The sequence below is a fragment of the Loxodonta africana genome, chromosome 21 (genome assembly GCF_030014295.1).
Source record: "Loxodonta africana isolate mLoxAfr1 chromosome 21, mLoxAfr1.hap2, whole genome shotgun sequence".
Taxonomy (NCBI): Eukaryota; Metazoa; Chordata; class Mammalia; order Proboscidea; family Elephantidae; genus Loxodonta; species Loxodonta africana.
This window is the reverse complement of record NC_087362.1, coordinates 66,668,397-66,687,021: the sequence shown is the minus strand read 5'-3', so window position 1 is coordinate 66,687,021 and position 18,625 is coordinate 66,668,397. Positions and strand designations below refer to the sequence as shown.

General features: G+C 37.8%; 1 protein-coding gene across 9 annotated transcripts in view; it reads left to right on the top strand.

Moving 5' to 3' along the window:
• Window positions 1-18,625, top strand: part of CYLD (CYLD lysine 63 deubiquitinase) — a 70,052-nt gene that overhangs the window by 35,079 nt on the left and 16,348 nt on the right. For 7 of the 9 annotated variants that reach the window (XM_064274049.1, XM_064274054.1, XM_064274050.1 and 4 more), the window contains 6 exons: window positions 8,701-8,799; window positions 10,824-10,940; window positions 14,556-14,935; window positions 15,813-15,978; window positions 16,932-17,073; window positions 18,387-18,509. In XM_064274049.1, the coding sequence (XP_064130119.1) occupies window positions 8,701-8,799; window positions 10,824-10,940; window positions 14,556-14,935; window positions 15,813-15,978; window positions 16,932-17,073; window positions 18,387-18,509 (1,027 nt within the window). The remainder of the gene's footprint in view (window positions 1-8,700; window positions 8,800-10,823; window positions 10,941-14,555; window positions 14,936-15,812; window positions 15,979-16,931; window positions 17,074-18,386; window positions 18,510-18,625) is intronic. The other 2 variants (XM_064274056.1, XM_064274057.1) reach the window with 2 other exon arrangements.

The window sequence follows — 18,625 nt, the reverse complement described above, 5'->3', positions numbered from 1 at the left end:
CACTTCTTGATTGGGTTGTTTGTCTTTTTGTGGTTGAGTTTTGACAGAATCATGTAGATTTTAGAGATCAGGCGCTGATCGGAGATGTCATAGCTGAAAATTCTTTCCCAATCTGTAGGTGGTCTTTTTACTCTTTTGGTGAAGTCTTTAGATGAGCATAGGTGTTTCATTTATAGGAGCTCCCAGTTATCTGGTTTCTCTTCGTCATTTTTGGTAATGTTTTGTATTCTGTTTATGCCTTGTATTAGGGCTCCTAAGGTTGTCCCTATTTTTTCTTCCATGATCTTTATTGTTTTAGTCTTTATGTTTAGGTCTTTGATCCACTTGGAGTTAGTTTTTGTGCATGGTGTGAGGTGTGGGTCCTGTTTCATTTTTTTGCAAATGGATATCCAGTTATGTAAGCACCATTTGTTAAAACGACTATCTTTTCCCCAATTAACTGACACTGGCCCTTTGTCAAATATCAGCTGCTCATATGTGGATGGATTCATATCTGGGTTCTCAATTCTGTTCCATTGGTCTATGTGTCTGTTGTTGTACCAGTACCAGGCTGTTTTGACTACTGTGGCTGTATAATAGGTTCTGAAATCAGGTAGAGTGAGGCCTCCCACTTTCTTCTTCTTTTTCAGTAATGCTTTACTTATCCGAGGCTTCTTTCCCTTCCATATGAAGTTGGTGATTTGTTTCTCCATCACATTAAAAAATGACATTGGAATTTGGATCGGAAGTGCATGGTATGTATAGATGGCTTTTGGTAGAATAGACATTTTTACTATGTTAAGTCTTCCTATCCATGAGCAAGGTATGTTTTTCCACTTAAGTAGGTCCTTTTTAGTTTCTTGTAGTAGTACTTTGTAGTTTTCTTTGTATAGGTCTTTTACATCTTTGGTAAGATTTATTCCTAAGTATTTTATCTTCTTGGTCGCTACTGTGAATGGTATCGATTTGGTTATTTCCCCTTCGATGTTCTTTTTGCTGATGTAGAGGAATCCAAGTGATTTTTGTATGTTTATCTTATAACCTGAGACTCTGCCAAACTCTTCTATTAGTTTCAGTAGTTTTCTGGAGGATTCCTTAGGGTTTTCTGTGTATAAGATCATGTCATCTGCAAATGGAGATAATTTTACTTCCTCCTTGCCAATCCGGATGCCCTTTATTTCTTTGTCTAGCCTAATTGCTCTGGCTCGGACCTCTAGCACAATGTTGAATAAGAGCGGTGATAAAGGGCATCCCTGTCTAGTTCCCGTTCTCAAGGGAAATGCTTTCAGGCTCTCTCCATGTAGAGTGACGTTGGCTGTTGGCTTTATATAGATGCCTTTTATTATGTTGAGGAATTTTCCTTCAATTCCTATTTTGGTGAGAGTTTTTATCATAAATGGGTGCTGGACTTTGTCAAATGCCTTTTCTGCATCAATTGATAAGATCATGTGGTTTTTGTCTTTTGTTTTATTTATATGGCAGATTACATTAATGGTTTTTCTAATATTAAACCAGGCTTGCATACCTGGTATAAATCCCACTTGGTCATGGTGGATTAATTTTTTGATATGTTGTTGAATTCTATTGGCTAGAATTTTGTTGAGGATTTTTGCGTGTACATTCATGAGGGATATAGGTCTATAATTTTCTTGTGGTGTCTTTACCTGGTTCGGGTATCAGGGATATGGTGGCTTCATAGAATGAATTTGGTAGTATTCCATCCTTTTCTATGCTCTGAAATACCTTTAGTAGTAGTGGTGTTAACTCTTCTTTGAAAGTTTGGTAGAACTCTGCAGTGACGCTGTCCGATTAGGGCTTTTTTTTTGTTGGGAGTTTTTTGATTACCTTTTCAATCTCTTCTTTTGTTATGGGTCTGTTTAGTTGTTCTACCTCTGTTTGTGTTAGTTTAGGTAGGTAGTGTGTTTCTAGGAATTCATCCATTTCTTCTAGGTTTTCAAATTTGTTTGAGTATAGTTTTTCATGGTAATCTGATATGATTCTTTTAATTTCAGTTGTGTGGGTTGTAATATCGCCCATCTCATTTCTTATTTGGGTTATTTGCTTCCTCTCCTGCTTTTCTTTTGTCAGTTTGGCCAATGGTTTATCAATTTTGTTGAGTTTCTCAAAAAACCAGCTTTTAGTCTTGTTAATTCTTTCAATTGATTTTCTGTTTTCTATTTCATTTAGTTCAGCTCTAATTTTTATTATTTGTTTTCTTCTGGTGCCTGTGGGCTTCTTTTGTTGCTCTCTTTCTATTTGTTCAAGTTGTAGGGATAGTTCTTTGATTTTGGCCCTCTTTTTTTTGGATGTGTGCATTTATTGATATAAATTGGCCTCTGAGCACCGCTTTTGCTGTGTCCCAAAGGTTCTGATAGGAAGTGTTTTCATTCTCATTGGATTCTATGAATTTCTTTATTCCATCCTTAATGTCTTCTATAATCCAGTCTTTTTTGAGCAGGGTATTGTTCAGTTTCCAAGTGTTTGATTTCTTTTCCCTGCTTTTCCTGTTATTGAGTTCCACTTTTATGGCCTTATGGTCAGAGAAGATGCTTTGTAATATTTCAGTGTTTTGGATTCTGTTAAGACTTGCTTTATGACCTAATATGTGGTCTGTTCTAGAGAATGTTCCATGTGCACTAGAAAAGAAAGTATAGTTGGTTGCTGTTGGGTAGAGTGTCCTGTATATGTCTACGAGGTCAAGTTGTTTGATTGTGGCATTTAGATCTTCTGTGTCTTTATTGAGCTTCTTTCTGGATGTCCTGTCCTTCACCGAAAGTGGTATGTTGAAGTCTCCTACTATTATTGTGGAGGTGTCTATCTCACTTTTCAATGCTGATAGAGTTTGTTTTATGTATCTTGCAGCCTGGTCATTGAGTGCATAAATATTTAATATGGTTATATCTTCTTGGTGTATTGTCCCTTTAATCATTATATAGTGTCCTTCCTTATCCTTTCTGATGGATTTAACTTTAAAGTCTGTTTTGTCAGAAATTAATATTACCACTCCTGCTCTTTTTTGATTGTTGTTTGCTTGGTATATTTTTTTCCATCCTTTGAGTTTTAGTTTGTTTATGTCTCTAAGTCTAAGGTATGTCTCTTGTAGGCAGCATATAGACAGATCTTGTTTTTTAATCCATTGTGCCACTCTCTGTCTCTTCATTGGTGCATTTAGTCCATTTACATTCAGGGTAATTATGGATAGGTATGAATTTAGTGCTTTCATTTTGATCTCTTTTTTTGTGTGTTGACAGCTTCTTTTTCCCACTTGGTTTTATGTGCTGAGTAGATTTTCTTTATATATTGTCCTTTCCTCATATTTGTTGTTAATTTTGTTTCTGCTGAGTCTATCTTTTTCCCTTGTATTTTATTTTGATGAGTAGGATAGTTTGTCTCCTTTGTTGTTACCTTGTTATTTACCCTTAGATTTCTAAATTTATAACTAACTTTTATTTCTTTGTATTGCTATATCTTCCTCTCCATATGGAAGGTGTATGATTATATTTCTTAGTCCCTCTTTATTTTTTTAATGTTGTCTTCTTTTATATAATAACATCGCCATTACCCTGTGTTGGGCTTTTTTTTTTTTTTTTTTTTTAATCTTCTTTTTAGTTTTTTGAATTTCCCTGTTTGGGTTGACTTCTGGTTGCTCTGCCCAGTGTTCTAGTCTTGGGTCGATACCTGATATTATTGATTTTCTAACCAAAGAACTCCCTTTAGTATTTCTTGTAGTTTTGGTTTGGTTTTTTACGAATTTCCTCAACTTGTGTTTATCTGGAAATGTCTTAATTTCACCTTCATATTTAAGAGACAGTTTTGCTGGATATATGATTCTTGGCAGGCAATTTTTTTCCTTCAGTTTTTTAAATATGTCATCCCATTGCCTTCTTGCCTGCATGGTTTCTGCCGAGTAGTCCGAGCTTATTCTTATTGGCTCTCCCTTGTAGGTGACTTTTCTTTTATCCCACGCTGCTCTTATAATTGTCTCCCTATCTTTGGTTTTGGCAAGCTTGATTATAATATGTCTTGGTGACTTTCTTTTCAGATCTACCTTATGTGGAGTTCTATGAGCATCTTGGATAGATGTCTTCTCATCTTTCTCAATATCAGGGAAGTTTTCTGCCAACAAATCCTCAACAATTTTCTCTGTATTTTCTGTTATCCCTCCCTGTTCTGGTACTCCAATCACTTGTAGGTTATTTCTCTTGATAGAGTCCCACATGATTCTTAAGGTTTCTTCATATTTTTAATTCTTTTATCAGATTTTTCTTCAAATATATTGGTACAAAGTGATTTATCTTCGTGTTCAGAAATTCTAGCTTCTGCTTGCTCAGTTCTGCTCCTCTGACTTTCTATCGAGTTATCTAATTCTATAATTTTATTGTTAATCTTCTGAATTTCTGATTGCTGTCTGTCTATGGATTTTTCCAGCTTATTCAACTTTTCATTATGTTCCAGAATAATCTTTCCGAGTTCTTCAGTTGCTTTATCTGTGTGTTCCTTGGCTTGTTCTGCATATTGCCTCATTTCCTTCCTGATGTCTTGAAGGGTTCTGTATATTAAACTTTTGTATTCTGCATCTGGTAATTCCAGGAATGCACTTTCATCTAAAAGATCCCTGGATTCTTTATTTTGAGAGCCTGTTGAGATGATCATGGTCTGTTTCTTTATGTGACTTGATATTGACTGTTGTCTCCGAGCCGTCTATAAGTTATTGTATTAGTTTATGCTTGCTTACTGTGTCACAGCTGCTTGCTTTGTTTTATTTTGGTATACCCCTATGGATTGCTTGAGCGAGCTAGCTTGTTCATTTTCACCTTTGGAGCTCTGGTGTTCTGTCCCCAACTGGCTAGAGCTGTTATCAGGTATATTAGTCTAGGAGTCCATTCAGTTTTCTTGTATGAATTCAGCTCAGGTTTCCAGGTAGCTGATCATCAAGTGTGTGTACAGGCTCTATCCTACAGTATTAGAGGGGCAGGGGTGATTGGCGTGTGTACCCGTATCTCATTGCAGCGGGGGGTCATGCTCTGAATAAGGCAGGGGGCTGAGAACCGACCCCCAAGTGTCTCTGAGGAAAACGCGTCTCTGTTCCCTAGAGTGCTGGTGGGTGGGTTCTGCAGAGGGACCATGGGCACCCAAAGTTTTTGTTGTAAGGACGGGGAGGTACCAGTTATCCCTGGGCCCCTATCACGGGTGGCTGGGTGACCCAAGTGGAGCCATCAGTCCTTATGTCCCTGATGTGGGTAGATGAGGACATTGTTTAATAGGCAAAACAGTGTCAAACGTCAAACACCCACCTCTCCACTGCATCGCTGAAATGTTTGGAGGTTGCCAACAAGGGTCTATTCTCCCAAGATAGGCCCACACAGGTCCATGCAGAAGGGAAAGGTGCTCAAGGTCCACGGATGGTTTATGCCTGGACAGGAGCTGCTTCTGTCCTGAGCTCCCCCAGTTAATGGAGCTAACAAATTGTCTTTTCCCCCCAGCTGGAAATTTTTTCCTTCCCCAAGGCCAGGAGGACAGCTCTAGGTGCTCACCAGGGTCTATCTCAGGCCTAGGGATTCAGCTGCTGAAGCTGGGATGGGGGTGGGGGTGGGGGCACGGTAAAATATAGGCAAGTACTTAGCTTTTGCCCAGAGCGCCCTTCTGCTCAGGTTCCAGAGGTGTGAGTGGGCTGTGTGCCTGGCTGCTTCTCCCTGAGGAAACTGCAGCCGAACGCTAGGACCAGCCCGCTGCCACCGCAGCCGCTCCGGAAATGGTGCCTGAGGGCTCCCCGCGATTCAGGTCTGGTAACTCCTCTCCACTTCTGAACGGTCTCTTCATTCCCCTGACCCTCAGTTCATTGTCTAAGCTTGCCTTTGATGCTCAGGGCTCCCAGCTTGTCACAAATACAGTCCTTTCACTTGTTTTTCCGGGTCTTTGTTGTAAAGAGGGCTCGACGGAAGCGTCTGTCTATTCCGCCATCTTGGCTCCCACCCTCTGCACCTTCCTTTTTAAGTTAATAGAGATAATTTCATATTAGTACATAAATTGCCTACTTAATTAAAAAAAAATACTGCGTTGTATTTCATTTTATAAGGAGCCTGGTGGCACAACAGTTAAGTGCTTGGCTGCTAACCTAAAGGTTGGTGATTCAAACTCACCTAGCATCTCCATGGGAGGAAGACCTGGTGAACTGCTCCAATAAAGATTCAAACCTGCTGCCATGGAGCTGATTCCGACTCATAACGACCCTATAGGACAGAGAAGAACTGCCCCATCGAGTTTCCAAGGAGCACCTGACAGTTTTGAACTGCCGACCTTTTGGTTTGCAGCCATAGCACTTAACCACTACGCACCAGGGTTCCCCTATACAGCTTACAGCCTGGAAAACCCTGTGGGGTTGCTATGAGTCAAAATGGATGCAACAGCACCTAACAACAACATTTTATTTCATAAATGCAACATTTTTTTTAAATTGATATGTCGTATTCCATCATATGATAGGCCAGATTTGTTTTTCCATTCTTTAATAGAACAGATGGTTTCCAGCTTTGGCTATCAGGAATAAGACCTGCCTTTTGGTAGATGCATCATTCTGTCACTTCTTATATCTCTTAACCATGATTGTTTTAATCTCACAAAATTGTGTGCTGAATATGTTTCTTATCTTGCCTACCTTCCTATGCCTACCTCTTCCTGAGATGGCAAACTCTTAAAATCCATTTATGTTAGAAGGCTTTGTTTCATGATCCAAATGGTTTTAGTTCATGAACGTAGTTGTGACAAAATATCAAGACATATTGGGTATATGATTGTTGGAGGGCAAGTTAGATGGGGCATATGACCCTTTATCTATATAGGAATCTGCTGGAATGTCCTGTTCTTCAAACTCAACATTTGAGCCCTCTAAGACAAAGTCTTGATGGCAGTGGGTGTTTTTTTAAGACAAAGTCTTCAGCAGACAGATGGTAACCACGGTTCCCAACTCCGATGCCTTCCAGCTCACCTTCCCCATCTTTGCAGCCCTCCCTAGCATTACCAGCAGTATTGTCCCCACGGTGTCATCCATATGACCGTCTGGGTACTGCTAGTTGCTGTGTTTACAAAGGGAAGACCATTTGCGGCATTTTTTACAAACCTTATTACGCATATATATATATTATGGTATACATGTGAATATCTTTATTAAAATAAACTTTTATGCCAATTAATTACTGTTAATGGGATTATTTTTCTTAATTTACATGATATAATTTGAGAACCTTTGCCGGTGACTAATAAGTTCTTCCCCTCTACAGTGAGCTGTCATATGTGATATTTGGAGCTGTCTGAATGGTAACATCATAAATGTATTAGTAAATAGCTTTCCTTTTAATATATCACTTGAGTAAAATCATGGCGATTCAGTATAATTTTTGAATTAAAATAATATTCCGTTTGATTGTATTCTGAGAAGTTGAAGATGTAGTTTAACAATGCTTTCTCCTCCCCCTCCAACTATGGAAAAAAGTTAACAAGCATCAGTTTTATATAATTAATTCAGTATGATTCACTTTTTTTTTTTTTTTTTAATGGCCTCTTTGTGTTTAAAATGTAAAAAATTTCATATATTTTTTTTTTCTCCTACTCTCAGAAACACACTGTGGGTGATACCATTTTCACTGATACACAGCTTTATCAGGTGTGAGTCCTCATGGTTAGACTCCACAGATGTGGTGTTGAATTTTTCAGGGAAAAGCTTTCCAGACTGACTTTTCTACATTTGCTCAGTCAGTATTTGCAAATAGCCTATGAACATTACTGGGCTTTAAGCACTTAGCTGCTAACCAAAAGGTCAGCAGTTTGAATCCACCAGCTGCTCTTTGGAAACCCTATGGGGCAGTTCTCCTCTGCCTGTAGGATTGCTATGAGTTGGAACTGACTCGACAACAATGGGTTTCGGCTTTTTTTTTTTGTATCAAAACAAGTTTGCCAAATTTATTAGACTCGTATTTCAAAAAGAAGTTTTGAGTGCTTTCCTTGAAAGTATTGCTGTTGTATGTCTCTGGTTTTCTGCATCATTAATTTGTGTATAATTGTATTTTTCTTGTTTATATGTATGTGTTTGTATATACATTTGTGTTATTCTTAGCATACTGTGTTTTTAAAAACTAATGTATAGTCTAACCAGTAAACAGGATTTTTCTAAACTGTGTTCCATGAAATATATTACTCTGAGATGTTAAGCGGAGTAGCACAAAAAATGTGAGCACATAAGCTTACCATATCCCTCTCTGAGAGGATATCAGCATATTAAAGGTTCTGAGGGTCATACAGTAGAGAAATCTGTATTTTCTAGAAATAGTGGAGTGTGGGACACTTCGTAACACATAGGGGGTATTCTGGTGAGACCAGTTTGGTAAATACTGCAAAAAATATGAATAAGGTTTTCTTGGTAGTGTTTTAAATCATCAAGCAAATTGACTACAAGTGATTAAATTTTAGGAGATTAAAGCATTTGGCTGAATTGTATTTTCTTGTAGACATTGCTTTTTTAAGTATGACATTGACTTTTTTTTTCTTTTGAGGTATTATCTCTCTGAATACTTTTGATAAAAAAAAATTTGTTAAGCTCTGTGAAAACGCACCTTTTTAGAAAAAATTTCAAAAAGGTTTTTTTTTTTTATTGCTTTTGTCTTTGTATGATTATTTCTCTTCTATAAGAATTTGCTTTTATCTTTAAAAAACGCGTTACTGTTTCAGATAGCGTGACACAGGAAAGGAGGCCTCCCAAACTTGCCTTTATGTCAAGAGGTGTTGGGGACAAAGGCTCATCTAGTCATAATAAACCAAAGGCTACAGGTATGAATTCATAGAGTGCAATCCTCCGTCATTTTTGTGATAACTGATTTGCTGTAGGATTAAAAGAGGTTAAAAGGTATTAATCCTTAACGTGTATGTAGACTTTCTTCTTTTAAACATTTTGAGCACAGTCACGTCTCGCTTAACGTCCACAATATGTTATGTGACCTGGATGTTGTGCAAACACCATATTATATACAGGTCGTCCCCGGGTTACAAACGACTTACTTGCGTACAACCTTTAGTTACAAACCAACCCCCATAAAGCCTTTGTTGTTGTTAGGTGCTGTCAACGAAACACTGCCCTGTCCTGTGTCATCCTCACAATCGTTGTTATGCTTGAGCCCATTGTTGCAGCCACCGTGTCAATCTGTCTCTATTATGTTAAAAATTTGAGGTACATGCAATGGTTCATAATAACAAATGGATGCTACTTTGCGACGCACATCAAAACATTATTATTATTATTACTGTATTATTGTATGAAAGATGTTTGAGTATATCTGGAAGTGCTTCTTTCATGTTTTTTCATAGAAAGGTACAGTATACTCTGTTCGGGATTTCTGAACTCTGTTACAACCTTACGGGACTACAGACGTATAGGCGATTGGACATTGCCCAAGGACATTATGCGATGCGTGACTACTGTTGTTGTTGCTGTTGTTAAGTGCCGTTGAGTCAGTTCTGACTCATTAAACCAAAATTTTATATAGATGCTATTGCTTAAGCCAAGAGTCCCCAGCCTTTTTTAGCTAATGGATAGTTTCCTGTGATGACCTGTGTCTTTTGCTGGCCCAGAATTAACTGGTTTCTGGAACCCCCTCCTTGTTGCATTTGTACATATAGTTTAGAGTTACAACTGTATAAAATAATCAGGTATGGAAAATATTATGTAGGATAATGTATGCTAGAGATTAATTATGTGGATTTTGCTAACTAGAAGTAGCACAAATTAAATTCCAAACGCTAAGCAAAAAATTTTGTTTCTCTTCCAGAAACTCCCCCACAATACATGTGGTGTTCTGAGCTTTTTTTCTTTTTTTGCTAGCTTTCACATTCTTTATAGATTTATAGGGTGGTAGTTATACAAGCTAAACAGCTCATTTAAAAAACTGTAAGAATGGGCGTTGTTACAACTCAGATGGGGTGTTAGGAAAAGAAAATTTTTCCTCAGTTATCTAGTGAACAAAACTATTTTGGCTCGCTTAGAAAGAAATTGTACTGTAAAAAATAGTTCGTGTGACATTGGACCCTGTGAGACTTAGAATTAAGCAGCATGTATATAGGCAACAGCATTTTTAATTTTATCCTCCAGATCTATGTATATAGTTCAAACTTGCCACTCGCACCTAAATATAAGCAGCCTAAAGATTTTCTTAAAACACGTTGTGCTAATTATGTTTTAGCAGATCTTAGTTATGTGTACACAGCGTGGAGCTACCTATACTGACGACGGTGGGTTTGGTTTTGGTTTGGTTTTTTTAGTGTGTAAGAAATAATAGTGCTTCACTTTTTCAAAGACATGAAGGAATTAAGCAAATATTTGATCACCAATGATTCCAAAATGCTTAAATTTTAAATATGTTTAAACTTAATTTGTACATTTATTTGTGTACAGCATTTGAAGATTACCTTCTTCTGAAAGGAACTGTTTTAAAATAATAGGTTAAATTTGTCAACCAACAAGTTCATCAAATGAAATTGTGGAATTTTGACATTTGGAAACAAGCTGTAGTATAGGAAACAGTTTCTAAAAGGAGTTCATTAAAAAAAAAAAGAGACCACACTTTCGACTTACTCCTGTCCACCTCCTGTGTTGACTGATGGGCTGAAGAGTCTTTTTGACATTACCAAAATGATTACCACACTTTTAAAAGCTCAAAAAAAAAAAAAAAATTGGGTTTGCCTATCTATTGTTATGTAAACAGTTGTTGATTCTACATGCATATTAATTTTTCTTATTAAAGAAAAGCTTTCATACCATATTGATTTTACTTTTAAAGGGAACTTTTCTTGTTCTGTAGGATCTACCTCAGACCCTGGAAATAGAAACAGATCTGAATTATTTTATAACTTAAATGGGTCTTCTGTTGATTCACAGCCACAATCCAAATCAAAAAATACGTGGTACATTGATGAAGGTAATCTATAATTTTAGTGTTCTTTATGATGATCCTCTCTTTTTAACTCATCAGAGAATAATGGCTCTTTCACCAATATTTGTAGTTTTCAGAATAACTAGACCGTTCTTTATTAATACAAGTAGTTCCCAGCTTATGAAGGGGTTTTGTTCTGACATCTCTGTCGAAAGTTGGTTGTGACATAAATTGATAACCTCATTTCTTTTTTTTTTTTAGTTTCATTGTTATTGCCTTTTATTATCAGTATCTTTATAAATCCAATCTTTATATGTCTTTTGGGGTTGGAAACATTACATACAAACTTACAGATATATTTTAATAGATACATACATTATTACTAATGTTAAGATATACCAAAAAAACCCCAAAAATGATGATCCTAAATGTGGCTGGTTGTAACTTGAATATCTCGTAAGTTGGGGACTACTGGTATTGCTGAACTCAAATATTGTACACAATTTGAACTGCATTGATGTTAAGGTGAATAAAAACATTTAAAAAATGTATTAGTAGCTTCGTCTCTTCCTTTAACTGATCTGTTTAGGGCAGAAGATCTTTAGAATCAATAGGATCATTTAAAGACTTTCCTCTATGGGTCTTTGTTATCCTCTTTAAAGTACTTTTTAAAGCCTGCCTTCTCTTGGTTCAGAGGTATCATTTTTTTTTTCCTGGTTTATTATTTTCTTTGTTCATCCATTTGACAAATATTTATTGAGTGCTTCCTATGTGCCAGGCATTCTTCTAGGCACCGATGATGAGAAAAAAAGACATTGTCCTTGCCTTTTTTGAGTTTATGATCAGGTTGTTCAGGCAGAAGTTAATCGAGCAATCACAGCAGCGAATATAAACTTGCAGTTGGGATGCGTGCAATGAAGGGGAGGCATGTGACCTACGAGAGCATATTAAAGGGTGATTTTACTTCGAGCTCAGGGAGGGTTCTCTGAGGAAGTGATGTGAGCTTGCATTTACTGGAGGAGTAGAAGATAAAGTGCAAGGGCTCAGAAGAGCAGGTTAGGCAGAGGGAACGGCGTGTGTGGAGGCCTCATGGAAAAATGAAGCCAGGTGTTTGCCAAGATTGAAAAAGAGGCCAGTGTGAATGCAGGTATACCACTGAAGGCTGTTCCTGGGCTCAGTGATAGTGGGGGCTAGACTTGTGGAAGAGGAGACTTAAGAGAAGTGGAAAAATAGGAGAGATGTTTAGCAAGTCAGTTGACAAGACTCACAGATCGATTGAAAATAAGAGTTAAGGAAAAAGGAGATGGCAAGGATGACTCCTGGTTTTTGTCTTGCATCCTTAGATAGTGGTGGAGGAAGATTATTAATTAGATTTTGAAAACATTGAGTTGGAGGGGCCTTTTAAGCTTACTAGAGGTGATTCATCATGTGGATGGTTGAATGTACAGATTTGGAGCTTGGAAGAGAAGCAAGAGCTGGAATAACACATTTGTAGGTCATCTGCATATATGTGATGATTAGAGTTATGTCAGTAATATCACGTAAGGAGAGAGTATGAAGGGTTATGAGGTGTCATAGCTTAAGACTGAGCCTTGAGGAACTTAAAGGCTGGGTGAGAGGAGAGTAAGTCTTCAAAGGAGACAAAGTGACTAGAGGGATGTGGGAAAAACTAGGAAACTAGTTGGGTCAAGGAGACCAAGGAGAGAGTGAACAGCAGTATTGAATGCTTCTGAGAGGACAAGTAAGATGAAGACCACTCAGTGCCCATTGATTTGGCCACCTGGAAGTGCGTTTTGGTGGAGGAATTTGGTCAGAGGCCAGACTGGAGTGCTCTAAGGTATGTAGAGTGAGGAAGTAGAGACATAAGTCCAGCTTCTATCTCAGGCTTCATCCTGGACTTCCTCCCTCTCTCATTAGTCACATCCACTTGTCACTAGTCCTCTGCTTTTCCTTCTCTTCATCATCACTGGGATCTTCCCCCTTTTCTTCATTTCTGCAGCTGTGGCTTTAGTTCACATCCCTTGTTTGTTCCCACCTGGATTCATACAATGATCTTCTAACTGGTTTCTCCGCCTTTAGTCTCGTTCTTTTAAAATTTATTCTGAACAGTAGTAACAGTCGTCATCATTCTCAGCATTCTCATCAGTGTAGCTAATATTTCTTGACCACCTACTACATGCCAGGCATCATACTAAGCATTTTATAGCATTATTTTATTTTATGTTCATAACAACTTGATGAGGGTCGGTATTTTTATTTTCTGTTTTGTTGCAGAAGTTAAATAACTTGCCCAAGGTCACACAGCTAGTAAATAATGGAGCCAGTGTTTCAACTCAGGTCTATATGACACCAGAGCTCAACATCTTAATCACTACCTATGCTTCCCTTTACATCACTCATGTCTCTTCTTTGCTCAGTATCTATTAATTCCTAGCCCTTGACCACTTTCCTTAGTTTGGCCTATGGGACTCTTTTTGACATGACTTCTTCCTCTTCTCTGCCATTTCCCCCTTCCACCCGTGCTCCAACCTTACTGGAGTGGGGCCATTCTTTGTATATGCCATGCCTTCTCTTTTTTTTTTGCACATGTCTCTGGTGCCTGGACATCCTGCTTCCTGTTCCCCCTACTTCGTGGTCTGGTTTACTTCTGTTCATCTCTTAAATCTCAGCTTGGGTATCTGCTTAGCAGAAGCCTTTCTTCTTGTCTCCCACTTCTCCTAGGTTAGGTAAAGTGTCGTCATAACTGTTTTGTTTACTTGCCAGTCTTCTCTGCCAGCTGCTGATTTCCTAGTGTTTAGCACAGGACTTAGATTTAATAATTGTGTGCACATTAAATGAAGATAAGAATTTAAGAGCACTGTAGAACTCTGTAATAACTTTTAAGCTGTCACATGAATTTGTTTAAATTGTGGGTAAAACACATCTACAACTTTATTATCCATCTTAAGGAAACAACTTTTGGCTTGGGTTGTCCTTATTGTATCTTCATTTTCTCTTTAATTATTTTCTGTTCTTTTGTTTATTCTTTCCTCTTGCCTACTATTTGGAAGGATATTCTCTTCTTCTAACTTCCTAAGTTGGATGCTTACTTCATTAATATTTAACTTTTATTTTTTTCTAAAATAAGCTATTAAGCCTATACATTTTCTTTATGAATATTACTTCAGCTGTGTTCCACAAATTATGTTTCTCTCTCTCCCTTTCTTTCTTTCTCCTCCTCCTCCCTCCCTCTCTCTTCATCCTTCCCTTTCTTCCTTTTCTCTTGCTCTTCTTTATTTTAAAAATTTATGTTAACATTTCTTCTTTGATCCATTAGTTATTTAGAAGTACGTTTCTTAAATTTTTGGTATCTTTTTGTACAAATTTCTAACTTAATTGTATTGTGGGCAAAGAATGTAATCTTTTTTATATCAATCAGTAATAGATATTTCTTAGCTTGAACGATTGGGTGCCATTTACTGAGGCAGAAAAATTTGGAGGTGGGCGGGGAGCAATCAAGAACACTGTTCTGGAGTTGCTCAGTTTGAGATGCCGGTGAGAATCCTGGTAGAGTTGTCAAGGGGGCAGTTGGAGTAGACCTGTATGTTAATTTTTAGAGAAGCAATGCATATTTAATATCCTTGAGTACAGTTTTCTAATTAAGAATGCTTTTTTTCATAGTTGCTGAAGACCCTGCAAAATCACTGACCGAGCTATCTCCAGACTTTGGACATTCTTCACCACCATTACAGCCTCCTTCCATGAACTCATTGTCCAGCGAGAACAGATTTCACTCCTTACCGTTTAGTCTGACAAAGATGCCCAATACCAATGGGAGTATTGGCCACAGTCCGCTTTCTCTGTCAGTTCAGTCCGTGATGGGAGAGCTGAACAATACACCCGTCCAGGAAAGCCCACCCTTGGCCACATCCTCTGGTAACACGCATGGTCTAGAAGTAGGCTCTCTGGCTGAAGTTAAAGAGAACCCTCCTTTCTATGGGGTGATCCGCTGGATTGGTCAACCACCAGGACTCAATGAAGTACTAGCTGGACTAGAACTGGTAATTTAACTTGACCTAAAAAACTGTAATTCCTTTCCATCTGGGGTTTTATACAGATTCTTTCCTATTATATGTCATTTGGTTAAATGTTGTGTTTGTCCAAAAGGCCATCACTAGAGAAATGATTGACTTCCCTTTGCCTCCCATTAAGCTTCTGACCCATTTGTTCCTAATGTCACCCTACGTTTAAGGAGTAAAATTCGACGTTTAAGCAAATATGTTCAGGCTTATTTGCTTAAAGAGAGTACAGTAAGGAAATCAAATCCGTTATATCAGCGTTTCTTTTTTCCCCTCTGTCTCCATCCCCTAATCAGCTCTGATAGTTACGTCACTGGCTTTAAGATTAATCTCCATTTTTAGAGATCTTTTGTAGAAGGAAAGATTTTCCCTTGGGATATTAGGAGAACATACTGTTTTGATATTTTGTGAGCAGGAGAGGAGAATTTGAGTGCATTTAGGTTTTATTTAATTATATTTCTTGTTCTTTTTTTGTTTGTTTCCAGTCTAGTGAATACTGATTTTTCTTCTTGGGTTGTTAAAATAAATAGCTTCCTCCTCCCTTTCTTGCCCCTCCAGTTTTAATACTTGTGGAAATGGTTCAGGAAAGACAGTTAGCCGGAGAAGGTTTATGCATATATTCTGAAAGGAGACACATTAAGGACTTCACGTTGGATTAAAGAATTAATTTCTTAAATCATCAGCTGTAGGCTGAAGCGCTGAGGAGTCAACTCCTCTTTCCCAATGGAGCTCTCAGTCCAGATGCAGAGAGGGAATTCTGAGAAAGGGTATACTGGGAAAAGAGCTTAGGAACCTTCATTCTTTGTATATTATCTTTGCAAGATGCAGAATCACGCAAATCGAAGCCTTTCTTTTTCAGGAGGATGAATGTGCAGGCTGCACAGACGGAACCTTTAGGGGCACTCGGTATTTCACCTGTGCCCTGAAGAAGGCGCTCTTTGTGAAACTCAAGAGCTGCAGACCTGATTCTAGATTTGCATCACTACAGCCAGTCTCCAATCAGATTGAACGCTGTAACTCCTTAGGTATCTGGATACCTTTCAATTATTTACCAGTCCGCAATGACTCTAGTTCTAGCTCCTGTCATTTTGCAGTGTGACAGTGACAGCATTTTAATATGTTTCTTGCCAGTGTTCATTGAGCTTTAAACCAGTAAAAATTCTCCGTTGGGGTATAGGAAGGTTACAGTGGTTTTTATTGGTCGTTATTATCCTACCAGGGGAAATTGTTAAAAAGTAATAGGCAGGGAAAGTGTTGGGGACTTAAAAAGCGAAAAATACTGGGATTTATTTTTCTCTTCCCGTCGATTGTTGTGGTTGTTAGCTGCCGTTCAGCCATTAATTTTCAATGATACAGGAGGTGGAAACTGACACATGGCCTTTTGGGCACTGATTTTCCTCTTTTAATGAATCATTTAAGTACATTAATAAGCGTATTCTTATCAAGAAATCAGCACTATTATAGGAAGTAGTTTTAAGTCAGTTGGGGAAGGATACATTACCTGTAATAGGTGGCAGTTTCCAGTTTCTCAATGCAATTTTCCAGTTTTGGGTAATAGCGGTAAAGCATCTTAAGGGTTAAGAAGGTATAACTAGAAAGCCATATTTATGAAAAAGATTTTTCATTACAGTGAAGTAGTTCTTTGAAATTATTTTTCTTTTCAAATTTGAAGCATCTTTGGACAAATAATAAAATATTTGAGGGGAAAATATTTTACTCGGCAGAATTTTTTTTTACATATTATTTAATACAATAAAGGATTTTTTAAACTGTGGAGGAAACGAGGTTGAAAACAAACAGTAGCATTTTTTACAAGCCAAGCTGCATAAGAGTTAGTGAGAGCCTGCCTTTAGCATAGTTTTATGTTGAGAAACAAATTTTGTATCAAACATCAAAATATATTTTAAATGAAGAGATGTGTATGGAGTACATATTATAATAGTTTAAAAGAATTCATTTTTGTTTTTTATCTTTTCAGCATTTGGAGGCTACTTAAGTGAAGTAGTAGAAGAAAATACTCCACCAAAAATGGAAAAAGAAGGTCTAGAGATAATGATTGGAAAGAAGAAAGGGATCCAGGGTCATTACAATTCTTGTTACTTAGATTCGACCTTATTCTGGTAAGTTTCAAATTGATGCAGTAGGAGAATAGGCAGTGTCATCCGTGTGTGTGTGTGTGTGTGTGTGTGTGTGTACATGCATGTACGTATGTATACATGTGAAGGAAACAGCTGACTGCCTCTGGTTGAGAAGATGGATGGCTGGAGGTCAGGGAAGAAAGGGAGATTTGCTTTTCATTATATACTCTTTGGAAGCTATTGAATGTTTCATGTATCTATACCCAAAAAATTAATATAAAAAGTAATGCAGTCAACGCTGAGTAAAAGGTGAACAATGATATTACAATGATAGCATTATTGAGGATTTCTGGGGAATCGTGTGACTGAGGAGAATAAATACAGCAATCTTTGTGCACATACTGAAGAGCAGGACTTGCAGTAAGCCACTGGCTGGTGTGAGCTGCATTTGTTTTACAGGTAGAGGCAATCATAATATAACTTCATGTTAAAGGATTGTTTTCAGGAGAACTACATGTTTGTTGCCCTCATAGATACAGTTTACTCCAAAATGGAACAGCCCAACATGACAAGACTCTTTAGACTCGGAAGATTGAACCAAGTACACAGCCAGCTCAGTTCAGTGTCACCTGCCAGCCCTGGACAGCCATGTCCTAAGAAAAAAATGTTATTGTGGGATGCTGAAATGGGAAAAGTAGGGGAAGAAGAGAAGGGACAGGCCACTGTGGGGGCAGAATACTTCCAGCCTTTCAGATGTGTTGATAAAAGTTAGCCTCACAGCATGACTATAATATTCTTCAGGTTTCCTAATAAAAATCTCAATTAGCCAAGTTTTCTTTTTCTTAGATACCAGCAAGTTACTGCTGTTAGTCACGCACAAGTGATTTTGCCATTTAAAGAAATTCGGATCCTCTCCAGGGGGCGTGGAGAGAGAGAAGTATGGTCCCTAGAGGGGATGCGCGCTGGCGTGTGCTCGTCCTGGGGAGTCGCTTCCACACTTCCGCCACCAGCTGCTTGTCTGTAGTTTGCTCAGCTTTGCAGACCTTCTTTCAACTTTTGCAAACAAGTTTTCTTTTTTAATAAACTCTATGTGTGTTTTTATCCTTAAATACCGTCAGTCTATAGTTTGCCCTCCTGATGTTAGTATTCTTCTTAACCTGGAGGGGTCTCTAGGTCCCGATGACTGAACCATGGGAATCTTAACAGGGCTCTTGGATACTGAGTTAAGGAAAAACACTAATTTTTATATTATTTGTTCTCCAGAGTTTGCTTTTTTCTCTTCTCTTTTTTAGAACCTGTTTCTCAAAAAATAGTATGTTTACAGCATGAGCGAGCATGTTCTTTTTATTTTGCAGCCTCTTTGCTTTTAGTTCTGTTCTGGACACTGTGTTACTTAGACCCAAAGAAAAGAATGATGTAGAATATTATAGTGAAACTCAAGGACTACTGAGGACGGAAATTGTTAATCCTTTGAGAATGTAAGTAGAACATATATAGTTATTTTGTTGTTAGATGGCATCTTATTTGCTTTTCTTTTGTCTTTTTTTTACTTTTGGCACAGTGATTAACTTATACCCTGTTTCATATAGTAGGA